At 42.7% G+C, this 24,163-nt stretch overlaps 2 protein-coding genes across 2 annotated transcripts; one reads left to right on the forward strand and one right to left on the reverse strand.

Moving 5' to 3' along the window:
- Positions 1-1,688: 1,688 nt before the first annotated feature.
- tmem144b (transmembrane protein 144b) lies at positions 1,689-13,850 on the forward strand. Its single transcript, XM_079506710.1, has 12 exons — positions 1,689-1,931; positions 3,174-3,338; positions 3,482-3,604; positions 5,364-5,463; positions 6,746-6,826; positions 6,920-6,998; positions 8,408-8,484; positions 8,708-8,826; positions 10,198-10,317; positions 10,869-10,966; positions 11,573-11,626; positions 12,352-13,850. Exons 1-12 carry the CDS (start codon positions 1,826-1,828, stop codon positions 12,436-12,438), a joined length of 1,209 nt encoding a protein of 402 aa, XP_079362836.1. The 5' UTR covers positions 1,689-1,825; the 3' UTR covers positions 12,439-13,850.
- Positions 13,851-18,445: 4,595 nt separating this feature from the next.
- LOC306921389 (NADH dehydrogenase [ubiquinone] 1 alpha subcomplex subunit 8-like) lies at positions 18,446-18,964 on the reverse strand (the record flags this gene model as incomplete). Its single annotated transcript, XM_079498502.1, has 1 exon — positions 18,446-18,964. One exon carries the CDS (start codon positions 18,962-18,964, stop codon positions 18,446-18,448), a length of 519 nt encoding a protein of 172 aa, XP_079354628.1.
- Positions 18,965-24,163: the final 5,199 nt, after the last annotated feature.

A 24,163-nucleotide genomic window follows, 5' to 3' on the forward strand; every position in this document is an offset into this window, starting at 1 on the left:
AATGGTGAGCAGTGAGCAGAAAGGAGATGGATGCATCCAGGGACACGAATAACAGGAAACAGTGAAGCATTTCTTTCCCTGCTGTTGAAGGAAGTCCTGATTAGACTGAAGTCCAGCAGGACCAAACAGGACATCCTGAGCCAAGAAATACATCAACCTGTTTTATATGTACCGTACCTGAGCCTTGTTGTGTATCACACACAAATACAAAATAATTAGTCTACTTATAAACCCATCCATCCATCCATGATCCATCCATCCACCCACAAATCACAGCTACATATATTATATTATTACATATAATAATAATCGTAATAATAATATCTCAAATTTATATAGCGCTTTTAAGGATACCCCCAAACACGCTTTACATGGGGGGGCATGAGGAAACAACAAAGAAAAAGAAATAGGGGGAAAAAACACAAAGGCTAAAATAAATAAAACCAAAAACAGTGAATGTAGAGAAGGGGAGGGTGCATAGGCTATCTGAGACTGAGAGTATTGAGTACATTCCACAGGGTTTTGGGGCAGCTCAAGTAAAAGCTCAATCACCCCAGGTCAGTGGGTTACTCTGGTGACCCACCTAACCTGAGGGAGATCGAACAGAGCCAGATATTGTCTTAATTGTATAGGTGCATGGTATGGATTGTAGCCTAGAAATAATAGGGTTAGGGCACCACCTTGCCCTTGGTGGTGCCGCAGGCTCCGCTTGAGGCTTGAATGGCCCTCCTAAAGGCCTCACCGTGGGTTTGTTGGGCTTCTTCCTCACGGAAGACACAGGCTGGGGCGCCAACCCATACTGCTCCCGGGTGCCGTCTACTTTCCGGCTGCCACCCGTCTCTAAGGTGGTCAACAGGCGGGTGGCATATATATATATATATATATATATATATATATATGAGCCTACTGTCAGCTGCCCAGCAGTCCAAATATTATTAAATTAAATTTCAGAATGGTAGACCTGAGGCCTACCATACCAGGCCTCAGTCAGACCTACCATTGCGTTGTTACACCATGGTGTAAGAGGTGTCCTTTGGGAAACCGGGCCATAAATCAATAGCTAAAACTAAGGCAATACATTTGAGAACCTATAGGGCAGGGGTAGGCAACCTTAGGCACCAGTGCCAACATTGGCACAAAGGAGGGTGATCACTGGCACACTGGTGTGTGAGAGAGTATTTTTAGTTTTAAAATAAACTATAAATAAAACTAAGTCCCTCACATTTGTGTGTAAATTACATCCTGCATTCTACATTAATTAAAACTGAACTCTGTTATTGCCCTGAGTCTAATGATCATTATAACTCATTATATTTTCACGTGGTGTCATTACAATTACGATCTGGAAAATAAAAACATGGCACTTCATTTAAAAAAGGTCGCAGACCCTAGGGGATCCTCACACAGATCTCTTTCTCTCTCTCTCTCACACACACACACACACACACGCCTTATTTATTTTGTTCTTCCCAGGCCATTCCAGTCAAGTTTTTAGGCTATAGATCGTTTTGCTGTCATCATTGGCCGTACATCAAATACTTCCTACTTCTCAGCCTAATAGATTGCGTGAGTTCAGCAGTTTATTTAACGAAATTATGTAAATTATTAAATTCAATACATTTCTTCATTAATGCGTGTTTGATTAGATGCGTGCGCGCCGCCTGCGTGTAGCCGTCACGTCAGCCAAGTGACCAGCCAGACCATTGATTAATAATTGGCGTCACCTGAGCTCAGCAACGCCGCTAATCCATCCTCTGGTCCATCGCCAAGTTTCCCTGTCGTTTTTAACTGCTTTCTTCACTCCTCAACAGAAAACACCAAACAAATGTTCTCGTTGAATATTTTCCTAAAATGTCAGCATCGTCTTCAACTTTTATTTATTCTGCTGTTATTAGTGAGCTGCCTCAGACCAGAACACGTTGGTGGTCAAGGTGCGTATACGGTCTATCGTCTGCCTGGTAGAATAGAATTTAAGTTGCTTTAAAGTTGTCCACATAGGCCCAGCCTAGCCCTAGGCTGCCGCTATGGCCACTGTTAGAGCTATGGACCATATAGATTAGATATCACAGTATTATGGGTAGCCTAACAGGAAGACTAGGCTCGAAAGGAAGTGGGCACTTTTTTTATTTTATTTTTTAATTGTAGGCCTACCATTTTGCCCAAAATGTAAAATAAATAAATGATGCTAATTGGAAAACGTTCCGAGTTGGACAATGTGAAGTAGGACATGATTGATTGATTGACAGCCTACTTTATTAACAGTTTGCAGAAGAAGAAAAAATCACAGGAAAGTACTATACTGTACAGTCTGATAATATGTACCATGCATGTTCACATCATGCCTAGGCTACTTTACTTATGATAACTTTTCAAACATTTTTGACAATAGTAGATTTTTCATTGAGGTGCCCACTCTTCCTTAATGCCTAGCCGCAATTTGCAACTCTAGATTTTTTTTATAATGGGATGAATCTAGAGTTGCAATACCCTCCATTGACTCCCCACTCATCATTTTGCGTTTGCGATCTGCTTGTCTTAAACGACGTTAAACTCACCAACATTGCAGCTGTAGTCCAAGCTTGAATTATTCTCTTTCAATCTGCAAAGCTTGTTTTTCATAAAAATCCCCCGTAGACATGTTATGAGCTACTTTCTGTCAAGAAATTCTGTGCAAGTGATTCTTTTTCTAAGTGCTGGAGTTTGGAAGCGCTCGTCGTAAGTCACTGAACGTCCCTGCATGCATCTGATTCGCATTTGCACATAATGCAGGAGGCAGCAGCGCGACCCCTTAATACAAACGAGCGCTTCCAAACTCCAACATTTCTTCTTCTTGACAGAAAGTAGCTCATAACATGTCTACGGGGGATTTTTATGAAAAACAAGCTTTGCAGATTGAAAGAGAATAATTCAAGCTTGGACCACAGCTGCAATGTTGGTGAGTTTAACGTCGTTTAAGACAAGCAGATCGCAAACGCAAAATGATGAGTGGGGAGTCAATGGAGGGTATTGCAACAGTAGATTCATCCCATTATAAAAAAATCTAGAGTTGCAAATTGCGGCTACTTAATGCCCACACTTCTTGTATCCTATCAACGTGTTGCCGGTTGTTAAAGAAAGTTTACATTGTGGTTTAAATGCTAATATTGTCTGTTTTTACTTGTGTATTTTCCCAGATGTTCAGGCTGAAAAGAACCACGATGTTGACAATTCAACTTTTATTTATTCATCAAATGAGACCAATATGACAGATTTTGCTTATGGTTTCGCTGCCAACGTGGTTGCGGTGCTCTTGTATGGAAGCAACTTGGTGCCCATCAAAAGGATAGATACAGGAGATGGTAGGTATAGATAGGCCTGTAGGCCATTCCTAAACCCCAATCCATGTATGTAACTGTAACAATGAGGCCTACAAATTCTTGTTAAATATCATATGGGGCTGTTATTTTGTGTGAGAGGTCTGCTGTTGTTCTGCTGTCTGTAGGAATGTTCTTCCAGTGGGTCAACTGTGCAGCCATTTGGTTCCTAGCCAAGTTTGGAGATGTGATTCTTAACTCACCCAAGTTCCAACCTCTTGCCATGCTGGGAGGAGTCATCTGGGCTACAGGTAGGCTAGGCTACTGTCTTTTTCTGGACTATTCATATAGAAATAAATCACACCCGTGTGAACTGAGTGGTGCAGTGACGTCACACACTAACCATAGCAACCATGCTCACCCCTACGTGGCCCCACATACAGGTACACAGGTACATACAGACAAAGCTGGTTATTGGAGTGGTTTGCACCACTCAAAAATATATGCAACCTAAAATCTCATTTTGGATTTTATTAGTGTGGTTGCAACTTGCAAACAGACTATTGTTATTGGTCTTTTTTTAGATGATGATTACACCCCCTGCCTGTAATTCCACACGATACACTATTTTGTCCTCGTATGATTGGACAATATACGGTATACATCACAATAGCTCATATAGATGGGCAACCACACTTGCAATTCCCCAGGATTGCATCTTCTTTCTAGTTATTATTATTTACCCCATATTTGGGAGCCTTATCTTGTATAATATGTCTGTCCATGAGTACAGAATCGTTGTCTTCAAATGCTCTGTATAAACACGGGAAAGTGAGCAGACTCTGATATTGGTCATTAGACCAATTTGATAAACAGATTTTCTTTTTTGTCAAAAAGGGAGTGAGAGAGAGAATGCTCTTTGACCTTTTGTTGGCCATTGAAGGTCACCAAAGAGTTTGCTTCCTGACTTGGAGAGAAATCCCTTCCTGTTTACAAACCAAGAGTTACTTTCCAAAATTAGACAAGTGTGATGCATACTCTCTTCATAAATAAAACAAATCATCGCCCAACAGGTCCATGTAATTTATTATGTATATAATGCAGTCTGACCTGATTGTACAACCTGTTCATAAATGGCTGTATAATGTGATATAATGTTCAAGTTATGAACTGCTCATGACGGAACGTTCTGCCAGTTGGAATCCAACCGGCAACTGCTATTGGCGCAACGTTCCATCAGATAAGCTTTATTATTGATATCAAACCGGATCGCTGATTTAATTTTCCTTCTTTAGTGACCCTAGACCGGATCGCTCATCCGCACTGTGAGGAGGGAATCTTCCGCGGATTCCGTCGTTCTTCTGGGTTCTTGGAAACGCCCCCAGCCACTGCGTTTAGTTTTACTGAGGTTAGGTTTAGGTATAGTTTACTGAGGTTAGGTTTAGGTATAGTTTTACTGAGGTTAAGGTTAGGGTTAGGTATATTTTTACTGAGGTTAAGGTTAGGGTTAGGTTTAGGTATAGTTTTACTGAGGTTAAGGTTAGGTTTAGGTGTAGGCTGTCAATCACAGCGACTGGCCAGTCACAGCGCACCCTCTACGTCACTCTGTACTCAACCCGTGGAAGGAACCATGCTTGCATCCGCACTGCCGTTAACCTCCCTTTTATACAGGCTGACTAAAAAGCTGAATAACTCAAAATCTACCGATCTCTACATGGTTTGGATAAAACACGCAATGTTCGGAGGTCTTTTGCCGCCCAAACAGGATGTGAATCCAGCGTGTGGAGAGCCACGCACGATGTGTCCAGGCATGATACATTTCATGTGTCCATGAAATGTATTGAGATGCTATATGGATTTTGAGCGAACGTTCGTCTATTTTTCCTGAATGTTCGCCTAGCTAAATGTCACTTCATAGAAATGATGCATTTTGAAATGAAAATGAATGACACTTTCATTTGAAAATACACATTGTGTCAAGCATGGTCAAACAATGAAGTACGTTGAGCTGCGTTCTGTGTATAAATGGTGCTACAAATCTAATATCATAACGTTGATGTTTATTAACAGGTAACATTACAGTCGTACCCATTGTGAAATCCATTGGCCTTGGCCTTGGGCTTTTGATGTGGGGGTCTAGCAGCTTGTTAATGGGCTGGGCAAGTTCAAGGTGAGTATCTTGGGTTGTTTAAATTTAGAGAGAATTGTTCTGCTATTGGTCAAAATATTTGTTGAATATTGAGTTTGTATAGTTGTTTTATTCCCTTTTGTTCCTGTCTCATGTTTATATTGTTGTAAAGCACATTCAGTCAGACAACTCACGAATAGATTTAACCAATATTTATTATAGAATGAGAATACAAGTGTGCATATGATATTAGACTTGGCGTTCGGCTCTGCTGCATTTTCTCCCTGCTCGGCGCGATTAAACATCATAAAACATTAAGAGCAGGGAGATAGATATACAATAAACCCCCCATGGGGAGCATAAATAACAGCCCACCGGTGGTGCTGGGGTGGTGGTGGGAGCATACATCACATAACAACCAGGAACCATATGCAGAGGAAGGCAGGAAGAGCATGCAGACTGGTGAGCTTAAGTAGCCCGCCCAATTGGTCAGCTGACTGCCACATCAGCGAATGACGTGTGGGACTTGCACACGCTTATTCAGTATTTTAGCCGTGACGTGAGCGCCCCCTCCAGAGATACTTCCAGGTCCTACTTTTGTGTCGCTTTTGTGTCCCCATAGAGCTATACTGTGACGCTCCGTCGGACTAAAACAACCACGAAAAGTCTAATTTTACCGCTTTCCTCGCAACAACAAAGCTGCTGCTCACCCAAATCTGGCTGTGACAGGCCGTCTGCCCCACACGGAATACTATCGCCATTTTATTTCATTGTGTCAACTAAATCCTCATTAATTGCAAACTAGATTCAACATACTTAACCCTGCACACATTCTAAATATGCACCCGAAATATTGTACTGAGCAAATGGACTGTTACCACCTTCAATAATAATGATAATAGTCTTTATTGTCTCCACATCATATATTTTCTTTGTCATGGACACTTGTACAAAACATTAATAATTCTACTCTAGTTGGAAGCATTAAGACCCATTTTAACCCTCAATGGCTTCCTTTCTGAAAAATAACGTCACTGTAAAAAGATTCACGCGTTTAGATATTCTATTTACAATGAGAAGCGGACGGGAGCTGGTGCCACTTGGACCCGGACGTAACGTAGCACTACAAAATGACGTTGGACTTAAATACTGAATACACCCACATAGTAATGCAGCATGTTAATCCCTTGAGTATAGTATGCGCCTTTGAGCATGGCATGAACCCCCTCGAGTATGTCTGCCTGAACTAACTCCGCAGGCTACGCATCATTTGTTTGAAAAGTGTCCCCTGTTCTTTTTATTAATATTCTAAAGTCCATTTCAGATTTGGATGGTTTGGGATCGCAGCTCAGCATGTATCCCGGCCACTGCTGAACTATTGTGGGGCTGGTTTGTGTCTGCTCAGGTGAGATCAAATCGCTAAGTAGACTCACAGTATTGACTGCTTTATATTGATAATTCAGTGTTTGAAGGACTGCTGTTTCTGTCTCTGTTACAGTGGGGTTATCTTTTTCTTTGTAAAAACAAATGTGGAGACTCATACCAGCTCTGAATTGACTCCCCTGCTTGTTGATAGAGTAAGTGATCTTGATGCAGTTTATTAGTATTTACACCTTTTCTTTTTGGTTTTGTTTTTTTTATCCCATGATTTTGTAACCCATTTTTCACCCCCGTGTCAATTATCTAATGTGATCCTGGGCTCTACACACCTTCCGCCAACCTAGTAGTCCCCATATATGGGGGACATGGGGAGAGCAACAGACTTGAACTCATGCTTCCTTCTTGCCTGAGTGTCCAAGTTGCTCCTTTACACCTGACGGGGGAGTTTCCCTGGTTGGACGTAGCGCGTGGAAGGAACACGTTATTCCAACCAGTTCCTTTCCCCTCCATCAGGCGCCCCGGCTGGCCAGGGGGAGGCAGTTTAAAGACCAGGATTACTGTATGTTTTTTGTGAGGGTACCTACCCTAGGGGACACGGGGAGAACATGCAAACTCCACACAGAAAGGCCATTTCGTAAACCCTGCCTCGGGTATGGGCACTGATAAGGAGGAAGCATGCCGCCAGCACCCACAAGGCGGCTACTTTGAGCAGACTTAACTGGACAGCCACTACAGGCGACTAATTAACTGGATTTTTTTAAAACATTACTGGTGGTGGTGTGTGCATTCAGGGTTCAAATCCGCATCGACTGAAACAAGGACACTAATCGGCTGTGCATGATTAGAGTCAGTTAGAGCAGTGAGCTGCAGTGCATCATCACGTGCCCTCAAGTACAATTCCATCTCAAACTAGAAAGATGCATTTGAGATATGCCGTAAAGAGTGCTGTGTTATGCCCACTAGTTGGGTGAAGGTAATGCAACGTAGCTACCATAGCACAAGCAGCTGAGATGAACTGAGAGCAGCTACTCCAACTGACTTAAAAGAAAACGTAACTTGGCAGCAATGCCTAGTATCAGCTAACTTAACTGTCTGACAATAGCTTATGGGGGTTACATGGGTCTTACACAATTTCCACAATGGCATCATGAGTTAACCTGACTCCGCCAGATTGCGGCAGTATTCCCTCCTCCTGCCTTCATCTGGTCTCTCTCAAGCAGATACGAACAGGAAGCAGCGGGACAAAATTGATGAATTCTCCATAATTTCAAGTCCTGTTAGGTTTACATTTGCGCTGTGGCACAGCTTCAATATGTCACCAGTCTCGCATTGATCCCGCCTCTAGCGGCCGCATATTGCGCCGGTCTGATTTGGATCGGAGTACATCGTCTGCCCGAGAGAGACCAGACTCTCCCTTCTGACAGAATGCAAATGTTGTCCAGTGGTTTCACCAGGCTAATCATGAGTGGGGAGAGTGACTGATTGTAGTCTGGAGGTAAAGGATGAGACCGGTTATGACATATCTTATCTGACAATTTGATTGCCTTTCTGTACTTTGAGTGTTGATCAGAGCTTTTGTACTCTGACTCTTCCATCATTCCTGCAGAGAAACCCGGGTGTTTATGGGTCACATTCCTCAGAGTTCTGGATCGACAAGATTGGAGCCAAATCCCGGCGTTTTACGTGAGTAGTCAGACTTTTTTCTTTAATAAAAAGTTGGCTATACTACCGCTTTCAATACATTATTAACTTTATCATCATTTATACAGTATGTATCATCTCCAGTATGTGCCTTTAAGATCAACTGTCTTCAGTTAATTGATAAAACGTAATGACCAGAAACATAACCCACCCACCCACCGTTACACAGGATCTAAGTCTTGTATCCTGTCTGTCTGTCCACCAGAGGCTGTGTCCTGGCTGTAGGTTCTGGTCTGCTGTACGGATCTTCATTCGCTCCCATTCTCTACATAAAAAGCCACTCTTCACACCATGACAGCATGTTCCATGGAGCCAGTATGAACGGTAAGCAAATTGTCACCAGCTCAGTGGCCTTGTGGTTAGAGTGTCCGCCCTGAAACTGGGAGGTCGGGGTTCGATCCCCGGCCGGGTCATACCAAAGACTGTAAAAATGGGACCCAATGCCTCCCTGCTTGACACTCGGCATCAAAGGGTTGGATTGGGGGTCAAATCTACTAATCAAATTATTCCTGAGCGTGGCGTACGCTGCAGCTCACCGCTCCTTGGCTGCGGCTCACCGCTCCAAGAGATGGGTCAAATGCGGAGAACAAATTTCACTGCGGTAACGTGTGTGACAAATCGTACGACTTTGACTTTGACTTTGTCATGTTGCCATCAACACTTAAATACCTCTTGTTATGCTGCAACACAAAGCATAAATTGGACTAATTGGACACTAGATGCAGTGACACATTTAGGGAAAGTTGAATGAGATTCTTCAATTCCATGAGATTACATTTCTACTGTGTGGTGTTGGTAGCAAAATAAGAGTCATGTCTTTAAGCTCTGCATCTTGGTCTAGAAGAAGAGTCATGTAGCAGTGTGTTAATGTGAGTCAGAGTGAGAGGACAGTTTACAATGGACAGCACTTTAATAAACTGAAAATAATCAAAACCTTGGCTTGGAAACATCTCATCCGATATCCTGAAATTCAGTTTATGCATTGTATTCATGTTTTATAAGCAATACAGATTAAATGCTTTGCAGACCGGCAGCACCTGAACTCCAGGTCCCTTGATCAGTCATTTCAATCCTTGAAATTGATCCGGTCTGAATCGACCCATTGTATTTCCTTTAGGCACACTGTGTGGAGAACAAATACAAGTCTGGAGAATGATTTTGAATTGATGCAGTACTCGACTCAGACGCAAACTCACCCACACACACATTATGTTGTTGACCTTCTGAACTCTCCTGACTCACTCCAAGAGAGACACAATCTCATATTTAGGATAAAACATGTTATGCGTTTGCATTGCATCAAGTACAAATTATTGAAATAGTGGTAGGCCTATGTCTTACTCTTATACTGTATGTATGACATAAATAAGCCGACTGACTGCACAGAATATGTAAATGCATGTTTAAATTCCTGTGGCCAAATGGATGTGACCTTACCGTTGTAGAAGCCAGACTACAAGAATGCCTACTGATCCACAAACTGTACAGAATATGAACTGGTTTCCTCAGTGTTCCTATTCAGATCTGTTTCCTGCAGTACTGCTTGATGGTAGCTGCATGGGGCCTTGTTTAAATGCTACTTACAATAAGTAGACCTGCAATTTCTCTAAATGTTTAGTAGTGTTACTCCCCCCCCCCCCCCCCCCCACATTTCTGCAAGTGTAACATGTTTTTCTTCCAATTGTCTTTGCACAGACATCGATTATGTTTATGCCCAGTGTTGTGGGATTTTCTTGGCAAGCACCCTGTACTTCCTGATCTACTGCGCTGCTATGAAGAACAGGCCCAGGCTGTACTCCAGAGCCGTCCTTCCAGGTAACTCACTGACCCATGCTTTTTATCTGCAGCTTTACACCAACCAATGATGAATGACTTTTTGAAGGTGTTTCTTAAAGGGACACGTCACCCTTTTTTGCAAAAACAATAATGTTAATGACGTTTAGAAGATTTAGAACACTTTCCTGGGGTCTTTATGTGGTTTTAGATATTTAGATATAGACTTTAACAGGGGGTGGGGGTGCGTGCGTGCGTGCGTGTGTGTGTGCGTGCGTGCGTGCGTGCGTGCGTGCGTGCGTGTGTGTGCGAGCGCGCGCTGAAATATGGAGCATGTTAAACGGAGACACTAAACATGGTGGCCTCTCCAATATGGCACAGAAACCCATTAGAAAATACATAGATAGGCTACACACACTGTACACACACTGTACACTGCAAGGCGCTGATTATCAAAACATAAATGTAATAGTAAACACTAAAAGGTGCAGGCACACACGCACACTGGCACTGAGACCAGAAAATAACGCGTGCGTGCGTGCGTGCGTGTGTGTCCATTATTAAAGTCTCCTGATGTCAAACTTTCCCTCCAGCCTTCCTGTCCGGCCTTATGTGGGCATTGGCCACCTACTGTTGGTTTCTGGCCAACAGCTACCTGAGTGCTGTTGTTACTTTCCCTATAGTAACTGCTGTGAGTACACCCTAATGTCTGTCACATGGATACTGTACAATTATGTTTCAAAATGTTGGGTTCAATGCTGAGAACTAAACATTGACTATTTTGCAGTGGAATTATTAGTAATTAGTTCATCTGACAAAGAGAGGTAGATAGAAAAAATGTATCACATAAATGGCATCGGAAGGCTTATTCAAGGAAGCCCTTGTTAAATCAAAATAATTGATTCTCGTGTCACGTGTCCCATCAGTGCCACAAGACGATCAATACTTACATATGTTACTTTTTTATATATATTTGATTTTCAACATTAAAAATATTTCATTTCCCCACACCTCCCCCCCCCCCCCCCCCCCCCCAGCATTATACAATAGATGTGGTACACTCATAAAATAATCGTATTGATTGTTATATAAATGGGTTGTTGAAGACATTCCAGAAAGAAACTGATGGAAAGGCAGAACTATTATATAACTGTGCATTCATCACTACAGCGATGCCATTCCATGGCCAACAGTAGAAGACTGGTTGTACTGGGTGTCTCCCAGATGTGAATGTATGTGTTCAATCAAATTGGTATCAGTACTGTGGGCTTTCCCATAAAATGTTTTCTCTCTGCAGGGCTATGGTCTGGTGGCGGCATTGTGGGGGTCCCTGGTGTTCAGAGAGATTAAGGTAAATGCAGTGTTGGAAAAAGGTACTGCAATTTTCTTAGTAAAAGGATCAATACTGCAATATAGAAATACTGTTATAAGAAAAAGTCCAGAATTAAAAATGTACTTTAGTACTCATTGATCAGAATGTCCCATTTCAAGTTTTCAAATGTATAAAAATCTTTTGAAAATGGCACATGGACAAGCTCACAATGCGTCGCCGTATTTTGAGCTTGTAGATCGGCTATTTTCAAAAGGCCGAAATGAAGTAATAATGAAATTGAATAATAATCAAAATCTTCAATTACCAGTAACTAAAGTTTTCAAATAAATGTAGCGTAAAAGTACAATATTTTGATCCAAGATGTAGTGAAGTGTATTGGACATTGTAAATACTAGAGTACAAATATGTCAATGTACTTACTTCATGCTGACTGCATTAGTCCTGTGAGAGATGGAGTATACTGTATGAGCAGGTACTGTATGAGCAGGTACTGTATGAGGCTGCTGCTCTGACAGTGAGATGAAGGCTGATTTAAAGAGGTTGCTCACATGAACCTATGTTGTCTGAACACCAAACAAATCATTCAGTATTATTGGCTTAGAAATGCAACATTTAAAAAAATAAAGGCTTCATGGGGTGTGTAATTGCTAGAAAATAAGTTTATTGGGTGAACTACTCTTAAAATGTTGTAGTCTTCACTTAACTTATGGTTTAGACATGATGCTGTCTCTGTCTTTCCGCAGGGTTTGGGCAACTGTTTCATATTCTTCCTGGCTTCCCTGGTGGTCCTTGCTGGCTCACTCCTCACTGCCATATCTAAACTCGAGTGAGCCACCGCTAGGTGGCAATGGTACACTGTCCCTCATGATGCCATGGTATCCCTTTGTAGCTGGAGGCAGGAGTGTCATGATATTTATGTATCAGTTGAGTTTGTGTCACTTGTGTACTGATAAGACTTGATTGATATCGATGCTCTTTTCTGCTTTTGGTGACAAACACATTTAAATGCTTCACGTTATGGTGTTTGCAGGCCATCTGTGTTGAAAGGATATTGACTTAGTGTATTTTGCCTTGGGATTAAAATGAATGTTTGACAATACTTTTTTTTCTCCTTCATTTTATTGATTTATTTTACTTTGCATTCATATTTTCCCCAGTCTTGCTACAAGTGTGAGTTACTAAATAATTCAATAGTACTATAGATGAATAACAGTTCAAGTCCAAATGTTATTCTGACCCCTCCACGAAAAGGCCTAATTGTCCTGACCCCTTATCTATCATTTATACAGTACATTATGGATAATTAGTGTGGACTTAAACTGTTATTCGTCTATAGTACTCTGCTGAATTCCTACAGAACCCTGAGTAGATGGACAAACATCTTCCCTTTAGCCGCCCTGAGGGCTGAGAGTACAGACATCCAGGCACCTAAGGCGACAGCACAAGCTACCGGGCAGGGACCATGAGGTTGACATGCAGGTTCACAGGCCTGTTAATCATTTACATGCAGTTACCAGCCATGCATACAAACAAACGGTGGCTTCTCTTCAGATGGCTTTTCAGTGCCTATCTTTTGGAGATTTACCAGGAAAACATCAGTTGTCTTCACCTCCTGTGATTAGCTTTTCCTCCACAGTGGATTTACCAAAACTGCATTTACCTTAATCTCTCTGAACACCAGGGACCCCCACAATGCCGCCACCAGACCATAGCCCTGCAGAGAGAAAACATTTTATGGGAAAGCCCACAGTACTGATACCAATTTGATTGAACACATACATTCACATCTGGGAGACACCCAGTACAACCAGTCTTCTACTGTTAAAATGTTGTAGTCTTCACTTAACTTATGGTTTAGACATGATGCTGACTCTGTCTTTCCGCAGGGTTTGGGCAACTGTTTCATATTCTTCCTGGCTTCCCTGGTGGTCCTTGCTGGCTCACTCCTCACTGCCATATCTAAACTCGAGTGAGCCACCGCTAGGTGGCAATGGTACACTGTCCCTCATGATGCCATGGTATCCCTTTGTAGCTGGAGGCAGGAGTGTCATGATATTTATGTATCAGTTGAGTTTGTGTCACTTGTGTACTGATAAGACTTGATTGATATCGATGCTCTTTTCTGCTTTTGGTGACAAACACATTTAAATGCTTCACGTTATGGTGTTTGCAGGCCATCTGTGTTGAAAGGATATTGACTTAGTGTATTTTGCCTTGGGATTAAAATGAATGTTTGACAATACTGTGATTTTTTTTCCTTCATTTTATTGATTTATTTTACTTTGCATTAATATTTTCCCCAGTCTTGCTACAAGTGTGAGTTACTAAATAATTCAATAGTACTATAGATGAATAACAGTTCAAGTCCAAATGTTATTCTGACCCCTCCACGAAAAGGCCTAATTGTCCTGACCCCTTATCTATCATTTATACAGTACATTATGGATAATTAGTGTGGACTCTGCTGTACTCTGCTGAATTCCTACAGAACCCTGAGTAGATGGACAAACATCTTCCCTTTAGCCGCCCTGAGGGCTGAGAGTACAGACATCCAGGCACCTAAGGCGACAGCACAAGCTACCGGGCAGGGACCATGAGGTTGACATGCAGGTTCACAGGCCTGTTAATCATTTACATGCAGTTACCAGCCATGCATACAAACAAACGGTGGCTTCTCTTCAGATGGCTTTTCAGTGCCTATCTTTTGGAGATTTACCAGGAAAACATCAGTTGTCTTCACCTCCTGTGATTAGCTTTTCCTCCACAGTGGATTTAGAGTCAAGATATTTATTGTTATATCTTATGAGTACTTATGAATTCATTTGTTTATTATAGGCTACAGTAAATTCACATTTGAGGTGCCTGAAGGTGCTATAAGGTTCCTATTTTATGGGTACACTGCACATACTTTATTTCATGCAATCTTCCAAAGCATTATTTTAACTTTTCCATATTTTGGAAATAATTGCCAATTTCAAACTGCAAAACATACATACAGTACACAATACTCTATATTCTGATAGTACTCATTGCTATAGAGTGTTTGTTCAGTAACGGGTGTCTCCATGTCTCCAGCTTTCTATTAAACAGAAAATGCTTTTTCAGGTCGTGATGCCAATTTATCCAATCAGGATGGAGAACACAGTCAGGATACAGATTAAACTAGAAATGCACTCTCTCAAGATGCCAACTTGCGCCTTGCACACAAGTAGGCCATGTATGACCTATAGTCTGCAAGCGCTCACAACTCCAGAGTACCTTATTGGCTGTTGATGCTGACGTAATCTTAACCCATTCTGTACGGGAATGGCTTTTTGGTGTTTTAAGCATTATGTTATCCAAGCGGCACCGAGTGCCGCGCTAAATGGCTACTGTATCCTGATTGGCTGAAAATGTATTTTCTGTTTAAGAGCTAGAGACAGGGAGACCCCTGTTACTGAACACACGCTATAGCAATGATTACACAATGATCTAACCACCTCTTAACAATAGTAGTTTAAATCAAAATCACCCCCGTGTGAAGTGAGGGGCGCTTACAACATCGAGGAGGGAATTCGGTATAGCTTGGTGATGTAATGATGACATTAAATTCACTTTATTATTGGGATTTTAATGTTTGTTAGTGACTAAACAAACATTAATTTCTCTTCATTGTCAATGGCGTTTTTAAAATGAACATTGACCTAAACACACACAAACCTGTGTATATAGGAGGGGCTAGCGCCCCTCAAATATCCCTTACCAAATCTTTAAAATGTTAACCAGACCAATTGATTTAGTCGGGTGTAAAAGAAAAATCACACTCGTGTGAAGTGAGGGGTGCTCTTATCATACATCATCACATTCCATGGTACAAACGCACACAAACTGGGCATAGGAGGGTCTAGTGCCCCCCAAAACTCAATTCAATCTTTTTGAGGCGCTAGCCCCTCCAATGTCTGACTTTGTGTTCCACCCGTGGCATCATGTGTCCCAAGTCTGACTTTTTGACAAATTCTTTTCCATACAAACTTTCAAGCCAGGTCAATGGCAAATGACGTCACGTGACATCTTTGTGGGTTGATAAAAAGAGTCCCTCACTTCACACGAGTATGATTCTTTGTGTATAAAAAGGAACTCTGTCTCCTCCCCTTTCTTAGTCCTCTTCCTACTGGGAGGCAGCGGGAGATGACGGTAGTTGTAGCACTCAACCTCAGCAATCCACCTTCCAGGGGCCTGGTCTAGGCTGTGTAGCGAATCGTAACCTTGCGTCGCCAGGCGGTCTAGACCGGATGATTAAAAAAATCACACCTGTGTGAAGTGAGGGGCACTCTTATCATTATGCATCATCTCATGAACAACTGAATTTATGTGATTGGTTAGCCGATTTGCTTGTCTACATATGACGTAAGTTGTCCATTCATTGTCGATGGCATTTAATGTTTGTGTTGCCACAAATTTACGTCATATTTGAGGGACATATGCTGTATACAAAAGCTGTATATAGGGGGGGCTAGCGCCCCTCAAATCATACCCGTGTGAAGTGAGGGGCACTCTTATCATCATACATCTCATTCTGGCCAAAATAGACGATTTGCTCATCTACGTCAGTGTAGAGTAGGAGGGTAGCGACACGCTTTGATCTCGACGCAAAGTGGGTGCCTATGGGCTATAGTTCCAAACATTGCTCCTATGGCTGGAACTATCCCACTAAGATGGAATGAGCACTACCGCATTCCATTGTTACAATGGGAGTCAACGCTGGTCTATGTATGACATAAATTCTCATTCATTGTCAATGGCAATTGTGATAAGAGTTCAGGACAAAAAAGCTGTATATAGGAGGGCCCCTTAAAAAAGGTATTCTGGACGGTATGGTGGTTCTGTTTATTTTGGTCCAAGGCCCCAGTGAGGCTCTTAAACGTTGAAGCACTGGGCCCTAGTGGTAAGAGGAGGGACTACAGGCGGACCCGTGGATTCATGACCGGGAAACCCCGTGCAGCTGGGCTTTAACATTGAGTGCTCGGTTGCACTTCCGCATTTGACCACCAAAATTTGGTGGCTTCTCGCCAGTTCAGTCTCTATCCTTCTTTATACTCTATGTTTTGGTCCCCCTGTTTGTTTTTCAGTCTCACCAATCGCTACGATTTGGAATATAAGATGGATATAACAAGCAAACTATCCCAAGAAGTACTTGAAGAAATCATAGGCCGCATCAAGGCTTTTATTGGGTAGGCCCTAAAAGTATGATGCCCTCGATCAAAGTGAATTATTTTGGGTAATTCTGATTCTGGTTTGGTGGTTCCGGCCTGATGACTACAAACCAGTGACTACAACATGACGTAAGTTATCATACGCTCCAGACCGGATCAGAAACCCTGATAATGGTATCGCTGCAGGCTAAGCAAATGGTGAAACGGGGATAGACTCCCGTGCGACAGTGTGGACATGCTGGTGTTTCTTCAGAGTACCTACATGCCTGAAACTCTTGTCACACTGTGTGCAGTGGAAAGGTCTTTCTCCAGTGTGGACACGCAGGTGATCCTTCAGCGTATCTAAGCGGTTAAAACTCCTGCCACACTGTTTGCAGTAGAACGGTCTTTCACCGGTGTGGAGACGCTGGTGATTCCTAAGAGTGACTGCGTGACGGAAGTTCTTGTCACACTGTTGACATTGAAACGGTCTTTCTGCCGTGTGGACACTCTGGTGGGTCTTCAGAGTTTCTAACTGACTAAAACTCTTTCCACACGCTTCACAGTGAAAGGGTTTCGCTCCGGTGTGGACGCTCTGGTGCGTGTTCAGGTGAGCTAATCGCCTGAAACTCTTGTCACAATGTTGACAACGGAAAGGCTTGTCCCAGGTGCGAGCACATAGGTGATTTGTCAGAGGTTTTTGGAAATGGAACGGTTTATCTCCAGTATGGACACTCTGTGTCTTCATGTCAGTTTTCCTTCCTGTGAATGTCAGTAGATTCTTTCCTTTCCTTTCTTCTTGCTGAGGTAAAGTCTTGGGAAAACGTTGGCAACTGTGACATCTTGCTACTTTTGGTTCTCCTCGTTTCTGGCTGCATATAGAGCTGGTGGTTATTTGGTGAGAGGCTAACAAGGGGGATTGTCCATCTCTCTGCATCTGGCAGTAGCATTCATTGAGGCTCATCCTCATGTGTTTAATAATAATAGGAACACCTCAGAAGTGAAGTTGTAGCTCAGAACCCAAAACTATAAGTCTTTGACAATTCAAACATTATATGCAGTTGGGCAGAGCTGTGATCTGGCAACACAAACTCTCGCCATGCGTGTTGCCTAACAATGCTGATTTGCACAGATCATGCTAGGATGTTGGCGGTTCTCATCTACACACATTTCGAGGGTTGGGATCCTTCAGGATTGTACCGTTTCATTCCCTCTTACGGTAAATGGCCCGTAATGATTCCTACAATGGACCCTTAACAGGTCCATAAAGGTCAAAATGTTTGAGAACCACCGTATTGTAATTGTATTGCTATAAATAGCAGACATTGAGGACGGTTCTTCTGATTCAAGCACCCGTTGTACAATGAGAACTGCATAACTGGAGGGCCATGCATTCCCAATGAGCGTTCACTGACTGAAACCAACCTTGCTCACATCGTGCTGCTTGTCCTGGTCGGCAATCATTTTGATTTAGATTGAAAGGTTGTTTCAGTTGGTGTTGGTTGGTTTAAGCATGCCCCCCGTGATGTACAAAAGCAAACAAAGGCGCCCCTCACTTCACAAAAGTGTGATTTTTCCCTGATTCTATCCTCAGCCCAGCACCTGTTTTGTGTGAGTTTGTTTCTGTTTCTGGACAAGGCCCATGGCCTAGGAGAGGACCTTATTGTCACCAGGGCCAGAAGAAAAACCTGCTGCCCAGTTTGGAAGGCTCCAGTTTGCCATGGATGACCGGGTTGGGCTCCGGGCGTGGCCGAGAACAGTAGGGATTCTGAGGGACGGGCCGATCCGTAGACACCTTGGTGACCTTAGACAGGTCTCCCAGGCCGGGCCTCACCCATCCCAGCTTGTCCAGGACGCAGCCGTCAAACAGCTGCTGCTCGGTGCGGCAGCGCCGCAGCTCCGCCAGGTTGGAGTAATCCAAACATGTCCAGTACTGTGTGAACGACTCTGCACAGTTCTCCTTGATCGCCCTGAAGAAGTCGATGGCGCACTGGTTGACCTTCCTCCCCTCTGCCAGACACCGGCGGGGGTCCTTCTCCTCCCAGCGGCAGAGCATGAACTCCTTGTTGGGTCGGTCGCACTGAGAGCCGTAGTGGTGCGCCGACGCCTTCAGCACTGCGGACGATACCTTCACCTCTGACACCTTCAACTCCTCCAAGGTGGGGAGGTCCACCGTAGGCGGCATGGCGGAGACCCTTGTTCGATCGAACCCAAGGATTGTCAGCTCATACTATTATTATTAAATCATCTGGTTTAAGTGAAAGGCTGGAGGGAATGTTGGCTTATTGTGGCTGCTTGCTGTTTCAGGCGACCATGTGTCGCTTTTATGCCCATCTCATCAAAAAAGATTCCCTTATATGGAGATCCTTGATGTCATCAATATACTGTATGTAGTCAGTAATCAGTACTATCATAATGGACTGCACTAAGTACTGCCAAAACTGGCTTTCCGAGAACTGAAAAAGCATGTATGCTGAGTGGCCTGAACTCTGCTCTGAGGGAGAGACAGAGATTCTATACGATCCTGAACTCTGGTCCAGGGAGAGACAGAGGTTCTGGGCTTTCTGAAGGCTTAACTGACCTGGGTTTGACTGATCGGCAGGGCCTCCTGATAGGCCAAACTGACCCTCAGCATGGCTTATTGAGGGGGCGTCGCATGGCGTCTTGTGTCTGGCCTTGCATAATGTTCATGCCGGGTTTCGTATTGGCGTTTGTTGAACTAGGCCTGGATGCACCATTGAACTCCACACCACTCAGTGTGTGTGTGACAGTGCCGAGTGGGAAGATGGTCGGATTAGCGGCTGTCCAGAGCATAGAGTATATAAAAGGATAGAGACTGATCTGGCGCGAAGCTCCGCCCCCCCAGCTATTCATGTCAGTGGAAGTTGCTCAGTGGCGTTTTGAAGCACCCGGAAGACTGCCGGAAGTCCCTCCTCCGGACCTCAACTTTGAGGTCCGGGGTGACGTATGCAACCGAGCGCTCAATGTTAAAGCCCAGCTGCACGGGGTTTCCCGGTCATGAATCCACGGGTCCGCCTGTAGTCCCTCCTCCTACCACTAGGGCCCAGACCTTCAACGTTGAATAGCCTCACTGGCCCCTTGGTCCAGAGCCAAGAATCTCTCAAATCTAAGGATCTCTGTCTGTCCCAAGTCTCATCATCGCCATGCTGGCTTGTGGTGGACAGTTTTGTCAAAATATATTTTTTGCCACGGACAAAATGAGCGGACAATAATAATACTTGAAACGCACAAAGAGAGCCCTGAACGGCCATAACCATAACCATCTGTAACTCTGATAGTGTACAATGGTTAATCTGGAATTCTCCTTTAAGACCTTTTTAATATCTAAAAAAGAAAAACAACCTCCCAAGTTCCCAACCAAATGTTTTACTTAAGTAAAACATGTGTAATATGTACACACAGGCCCTGCTAAACTGGCCTGTGTGCACATATTACAGTGTGTTTAACCCACATGGGATATATGCAGAGGTTCTTCTCCATTTTAGACCAACAGGTGAAACATCTTGTACTCCTACAGTATGTAAATACATTAACACACTTTACATTCTATGAATCAAACAAATTCATTCTGTATATGTTCCTATAGAAATGTATTTTATTCCCTAAATATAACAAATACATATGCATATATTGTGTACGTTTGAGGTGAACATCACACTAATGCATACTACTGTACTTATGGCTGCAAGCAGGCCTGCAAGTGTTTGTGAACTTTGTACAGATTACACTACATGGTTGTTTTACAGCCATGACAGTACAGAACATAGGTTTTAGGGTCCTGGGATATTACTTTCACATTTTCTTGTGTACAGTACTTTTCCTCTGGATAGTAGGCTGTAGGCCTATTGTATAGTTAAGTCCCTAAGTTTTATGTTCGTTGTCTCACTTTCCTGAGGTCCGAACTACAGTAAAGATGGCATCTAGTTTCCAATCTGGTGCGTGGTCTACTCATAACTTGATTTATTAAAGGAAGTGTACAACTGTACATGTGCTAGTTACTCTTTAGGCTATTGTGCAGAGAAGGTTGGAAAGCCACATATACTGTAGGTTGAGATCCGTTCCAACGTGAGACCTATTGGATTTATTTCCACAATACCATGTCAAGAACGGAACTTTCTAGTACTATAAACCCATGAATTATAACTTATAAGTGTGCAAATTTGGCTTCCCACATGAAGAAGAATGAAGAAGAAATACATGAAGGGCAAACACCTCAGTGCAACCACAACCACACTTGCAATTTCCCAGAATTGAAACTCTCGAGTTTAGTTTACCATTATAATAATAATATCTCAAACTTATATGGCGCTTTTCTGAGTACCCAAAGACGCTTTACATGGGGGGGCTTTACAGAGGTAACAACAAAATAAAAACAACTTTTTTAGAAAAAAAAGGAAAAACACTAAAAGCTAAAAAACATTAAAAGACAGTGAAAAGGGTTAGCTAGGGAAGGCAATATAAAGGCAATATTATTCCCTCATAGACCTATATTTATTCTGGATTAGCCCTCTAGTCTATAGGCCTACCTGGTCTAGCGGTTAGTCCACCTGTTACTCTGTGCTGCAGAAGATTGCTGTTTTGAATCTCACCAGAGAGAAGAATAAAACATCTGCACACTGCCCTTTTCGGTCTTTGTCGTTCAACTATTGGTATATGGCATATTTGATTGTTAGATGGTTTCAGGGGTGCCAGCTTTTAACCTCCAGCCAGGCAGCCTCTGGTGAAATGACCATCATTAACATCAATGTCTGGGACATGAAAAGAGAATAGGATCAACTATTATGTATATATGAAGATGTGGTATGTAATTGTTCCACTAGATGGAGCCAAAAGTATTCATCTGAATTAGCACACTGACAGCCCCTGGGACATACTCTCAGGGGCTTTGTGTGTGTGTGTGTGTGTGTGTGTGTGTGTGTGTGTGTGTGTGTGTGTGTGTGTGTGTGTGTGTGTGTGTGTGTGTGTGTGTGTGTGTGTGTGTGTGTGTGTGTGTGTGTGTGTGTGTGTGTGTGTGTGTGTGTGTGTGTGTGTGTGTGTGTGTGTGTGTGTGTGTGTGTGGACAGATATAGTCTTGTTAACATTAACGTGACTCCATGCATACAGGTGGGTCAAACAATGGGAAACAAAACTCGAACAGCCTTATTATAGACTTCTTCTTGAAAGCCACTTATTGAAATAGACCTCACCCAGGCATGGTTCATCTTATTGAAATAGACCTCACCCAGGCATGGTTCATCTTATTGAAATAGACCTCACCCAGGCATGGTTCATCTTATTGAAATAGACCTCACCCAGGCATGGTTCATCTTATTGAAATAGACCTCACCCAGGCATAGTTCATGGTTACATCACAATGATCACATGCAGGCTAGCCATGATATCGGGTACTATAATTATTTTCTCTAGGATGGTAATGATGCCGAATTGAACTAGGCACTGGATTTCCCCGTGAGGAAAGCTGAAGCTAAGAAAAATTAAATATGAAGAGAGAGTTGCACTCTGAGAATATACTCTGCTGTGCCATTAGAATGCCAGTGAATTCCTTCAATGTGGTGAAATGTAACATTACATTAGATTGCACTTCATTGGGGCTGAAAACAAAACTACAATCTTACAAGATGGATGAGGTTATATACCACACACACACACACACACACACACACACACAGTTGTTTATTGTCTCCATGTACATACTCTACTTATCAGTACTAATCAATAGTAGGCTATGTTGTACTGTAGTGCACTGCTGGGTATAGAACTTAACATACAAACTTACAGTACAGTAATATGTTAAGTAGTATTTGCTAAGTAATATACAGTACAAGAATCCATATTATACAGTAGTAATGTTCAAGTGGTGAATTATTAAAGAAAGAGTAGCTATCACAATATAATCACATGTAATGGTATGGGCTTAATTTAGTTGACATTATTGTAATGTGTAGAATTGAACATAAAATACCTGGATAGATGGATAGATGACCACAGTATGATGCCCACTTTTTTGTTTTCCTTTTTGCAATTTAACTTTTTTTATTTGCTCAGATGTTAACGTTTTGTTGGTTTGCATGTCAATTCTGTTAAAGGCCATATGTCTTATAATTTCTGATCCTTTGGGATAGGCCTATTTGGTCAAAGGTGATGCCTGCTTCTACCTGTTAAAGTGTCATCTCGATTTACATAACTTCTATTAAACTATAAAACGTAATGGTGTACTATACTTTAAAACGTTTAGATAGGAATCATTTACACTTTTCATATTATTAAAGAAAGTATTTGGCCAGCAATAGCCAAATAAAACAAAGGCTACATGTGAAACTAGAAAAAGTGCCCTTCTGGGCACAGGTCTCCACCAGGAGGATAGGATTGTGTGTGATGTTTGGCAAAATGTTTAGGAGTAATATAAACGTGTGTGTGTGTGTGTGTGTGTGTGTGTGTGTGTGTGTGTGTGTGTGTGTGTGTGTGTGTGTGTGTGTGTGTGTGTGTGTGTGTGTGTGTGTGTGTGTGTGTGTGTGTGTGTGACGCGACTTGGCCTGTTGTAGCGCCACCATGAGGCTGATTTGAAAACTGTCAAGTGGCATTTCTTCCTCAGCCTAGTAGTGGGAATAGGCATGCACAGTTTCACCGCAATCGGACGCTGCGTTGCGGAGTTGTGGCAATTTGCACAAAACGGGTACAAAACGGGCTACTCCTGAAAACTTTAGAAGCCAATCGTAGGCAATCAGGATGGATATTTATGAGAAATCAAACAAATCACATGATCACATGACTATGGAGAGCATGTGTACCGATTTGCGTGAAATTTGGATAAAATCTGAAGGAGTAATATTAGAAAATGTGTTTTACATATGTCGGCCTCCTGGTGGCGCTATAAAGAGCAGATGTGAAAAATTCCAGGCAAAGGTTTTTCCTTGGCCTCTAGGGAGTGTGCATACATGGTTTTACACAGATCGGTGCAGTTATAGGTAAAACACAAATCGGCCAGTTATAGCGCCACCATGAGGCTGAGTTGAAAATATTCAAGTGGCATTTCTTCCTCGACCTAGTGGGAATGTGCGTGCATTTCACGGAAATCACACCATGTGTTCATGATTTGCAGCATTTTGTTTGAAACGGAGCACTCCTGCAAACTTTGGAAGCCAATCTTAGCCAATCAGGATGGAGTCTGAAAAATCTGAAAGACCCGTTTCGTTGAATGGCTCTAGAGCTGTAGGTGTACTGTCAAAGCATTTGTTTTGCACAAAGCGGCCTCCTGGTGGCGCTATAACAAGCCATACTCTGCACTGTGTGTGCAGAGTATGGCTGCGATCAAGCCAACGGTGCCAGAGATTAGCTGTTCACAGACGGACGGACGGACACACGG

Source organism: Electrona antarctica (genome assembly GCF_951216825.1).
Source record: "Electrona antarctica genome assembly, chromosome: 1".
Taxonomy (NCBI): Eukaryota; Metazoa; Chordata; class Actinopteri; order Myctophiformes; family Myctophidae; genus Electrona; species Electrona antarctica.